Source organism: Stegastes partitus, unplaced genomic scaffold (genome assembly GCF_000690725.1).
Source record: "Stegastes partitus isolate 25-593 unplaced genomic scaffold, Stegastes_partitus-1.0.2 Scaffold414, whole genome shotgun sequence".
Classification (NCBI taxonomy): domain Eukaryota; kingdom Metazoa; phylum Chordata; class Actinopteri; family Pomacentridae; genus Stegastes; species Stegastes partitus.
The window spans coordinates 350,343-353,900 of record NW_007578145.1 but is presented as its reverse complement, the minus strand read 5'-3'; the positions used below and the strand labels follow the sequence as shown (position 1 = coordinate 353,900).

Here is a 3,558-nt window from a genome sequence, read left to right as displayed (position 1 = left end):
GATCTCTCGATGTCATGCTTATGTTTTCACTCCACCAGCTATGAGATCTTACATACAGGAAACCGTGTGAAGTTCCCAATGATGTCCAATAAATTCAATTACGCACAGGTGGGCTCCAGTCGAGCACATCAACAAACACTGATAACACCAGCTCAATTGCGAGTGTCATAGCAAAGGGTGTGAAAATGTGTTTAATTGGGATATTTCTGCATTTGTTTTTAATGAATTACCAAAACACTTTTTTGCTTTGCCATTGTAAAGTAGTGTGCCGATTGATGAGGCAAAAAATGACTTGAAACCTTTTGAAGGTGAATCTTAAATCTAAAAATATATATTTAAAAAAACCCAGTCTGTTATTATTACCAACCTCTGATCTGTGTGGATCCTCACCTGTGTAATGAGAGGCCTGTCTTCCTCACAAACTTCATTGTAGAGGTTTTCTTTCCTGTAGTTGGCATCACGCACAAACACCTGAGCGTGGAGCATGGGGGTGTAGCAGAGCTGAGCGCCGTGCCGACGGCTCAGCAAGCGCCAGGCCAGCTCGCTCTGGTCCACCATGGGGGCCACCACATAGCGCGCTTGCTTCAGGGTGTCACTCCAGAACTCAAAGCCCTGGAGCTTGGCCATCACAGCTGACTGCACAAGAAGAGGAAGGACAACAGTTTGTTAAAGACGCCATAGAGCGCTAGCTAACACACGGCTGTTAGAAAACTATCTAACACAGCTCATTAATTCATTATTTATGAATCGAAAGGCTGCAACTTCACATTTCTGTGGTGTTGCTGTTCAACAATGAGACTAATGCTGGAATGCAATCTTATTTCAGTTTGCAGATTTGAATTTTAAGGAGCTGTTTATCACATTTATCAGTGTGAATTGTGTGGTTCAGGCTGCACATTATGGTTTATCTGATATTTGTCCATCTCATTGTAATTCATATATTTTGCCGCACGTCTGACCGAGAGTTTAAACTGCTGTGTTTGATGGTTTTATGTCCTCCTCGTATAACTTTACTACGTTGATGCTGGCTCATGTAGAGAAGCTCCATCGTCAAGTTTGAAATCTATTACCCAGTAATTACTGAACAAGAGCGTGAACTGCTTTTAAATGTTTTCACCAAATTACTCAGGCATACCCAGAACTTTTGCACAATCAGTGCAACAAAACAAAAATGATAATTCAACGAGAATAAGAAAAAGTGTAACAGATACACCTCTTAACTCTGTAGGTTGCCCAAATTTTAAAATTTCCCTCCACCTCGTTGTCAATGTTTTGCAACTCAACTGCAAACTTTCTGTGGATCTTGAGATTTTTACTAAGCCAATATAGAAACCAGGAATTACTCCTGTAGATGGGCCACCTTTGATTACCCAACAAGATTTAGGGGTCGTTCCACCTCAATTCACCAGAAGGCTTGTAGACTATGCTACAAACAGTTCAGTTCTGCTTTTTCAGCAGCGAACATCACAGACGCTCCTGCAAGATGGCTGCGGATCAAGCGGGGTGATCCGTGGACAACACAAGCCTGGGCCTGGTCAACCCTAGCTGGGTCGCCTGGGAGAGGGTGTATGATGATGCGAGACCCGAAACACCCAATGACCCCCCAGGATACATCACTGAAGAAGTGTCTGAGAGTTGCATGTGTAGTGTATGTTAAGAACACACTCCTGTTGTTAACCCTGTATATTTCATGAGTGTACAAACATGGTCTCGGGCGTTAATATTTCCTTACATTGAACAGACCACAGAATCTCAGCATATGCATTGAGGTACCTTTAATGCAGGATTTAAACATCTCTAGTATCGGGGAAATGTTTTCTTAAATTTGAAGAGGATACCTTAAATACTTCTTAAAATATTGTCATCCAAAGGCAGGGTCTTGCACGAATTTGGCGATAACAACAACAACAACAACAAAAAGATCTTGATGATGAACCTCTATCCCCAAATGTTTTAAACCCAATCCGAGATAGTCACGCAGGAAGATTTTCTGAAATCTGGTGAATTGAGTTGGAGGTTTTGGAGCTCTCTTTTCAGCCATTACATGCCTTACATGTAAAGCTGACATTCATTTTCATTTAGCATGCATTAGTCATAAATAAAACATTCTTGGTAAACATTATTGTACAACAACAGCTAACACTTGAGGTTGATTTTAGCTACACGTTTTCAGGCTTATACCGTCAGTAGTTACTCGGTCGTTTTTAAAATGAGCTGTTGGTGTGAAGACAAAAGTTAATGGTGCCTGAGTGAGATGTTCCTCCAACCACACAGTCACCACAACGTGACTAACACACTCAGATGTTGTCACCTGGACAAATGTCGACTCGTCTCACAACGTTAGCGAAACCAAAGTTAGCATCCCGGGTTTAATATCGGTCTCATTTCTGTGTCTGACTTCTCTGTCTCCATTAGTGGCTGCTGTAGTTAGCTGTGTGTGCACTGCAGCATGCAGCTAGCAGCTAACTGCAGTCAGTTGGAGCACATGATGCCGCATTAAGTTGCTCAGCAGCAGCGACTTTCACCAAAGAAAACGCCACAATAATCCTCCCGTGACAGCTTCATGCGTCGCTGTGCTTATTTACTCACTGGACCTGTTTACAAAACGTGTAAATAGTTTGTTGCTTCACCTGTAATACTGTGAGATTTGGAGAGTATTCCTGGCGCAGCACTTTCCAACTGTGTGCAGCAGTGAAATAACACCGACGGGAAACATTTTCCAGAGAGCGGAACCGGCTTCGGCCTCTTCTTCTTCTTCTTCTTGGTTCCGTGTGAGTCGGTGTGTTGTCGCCTCCTTTTGGCTGCGATGTGTAAATGCATGAGAGCAGTGTTGGGGAAAGGAAAAAAAACTCCACTACAAACACTTTATTTCATTATAATAATAGAACCTAAATAAAAAGAGATTATTTAAAACAATTTAAAAAGTTATATTGCATGTTTAGGATCGTATCTAATTTATTATTGTCATAATGCAATTCCTAACTTTGTTTTGAAAGGTGCTACGCAATTATTATTGACAATGTTATTTACCATTAAATGCGAGGAATAAACAATATGCATTAAATGATATAATTCTGAAAGATGTTGTGATTGTAATATGAGTCAGGATTTTAGTGATAAATTGTATTTTTGAATTTCTTTTTCACTTAAAAAAAATGTTGGGGATTTTTGCTACAGTCTGCACCAAACTCTGTGTCTCTGTAGCACCACAATGCTTTATTCATAGTGATTATTATCTATATTTTTATTGCATTTGATAAACTCATTTGGTAAAATAAAAAAAAATAAATGTGTGGTGGTGGGTATAATTTTTCTGCACATGCAACACATATATATTTATATTATTTTTAATTGTGATTTTGAGATTTACAAGTCAATATTATAATTATGTTAGTTAGAATTGTAAATATTTTATTGCCGTATCATAGGTTTTTCAGTATGTTTTAGCACCTCTGCAACTATCTTTTGTGCCTTATGGGGTTTTTTTCATTCATTTTTTCAGGTTTTTATTTTAATTTGTCACCTTTCCGTGCATATGTACATCATGTTGATCTTAAT

General features: G+C 39.4%; 1 protein-coding gene across 1 annotated transcript in view; it reads right to left on the bottom strand.

The window, feature by feature from the left end:
• Positions 1 to 2,677, bottom strand: part of dus1l (dihydrouridine synthase 1-like (S. cerevisiae)) — an 11,746-nt gene extending 9,069 nt beyond the window's left edge. The window contains exons 1-2 of the mRNA XM_008285745.1: positions 2,631 to 2,677; positions 368 to 636 (exon numbers count right to left, since the gene is read on the bottom strand). Of these exons, the coding sequence (XP_008283967.1) occupies positions 368 to 627 (260 nt within the window). The 5' untranslated portion in view covers positions 628 to 636; positions 2,631 to 2,677. The remainder of the gene's footprint in view (positions 1 to 367; positions 637 to 2,630) is intronic.
• Between the last annotated feature and the right edge of the window lie 881 nt (positions 2,678 to 3,558).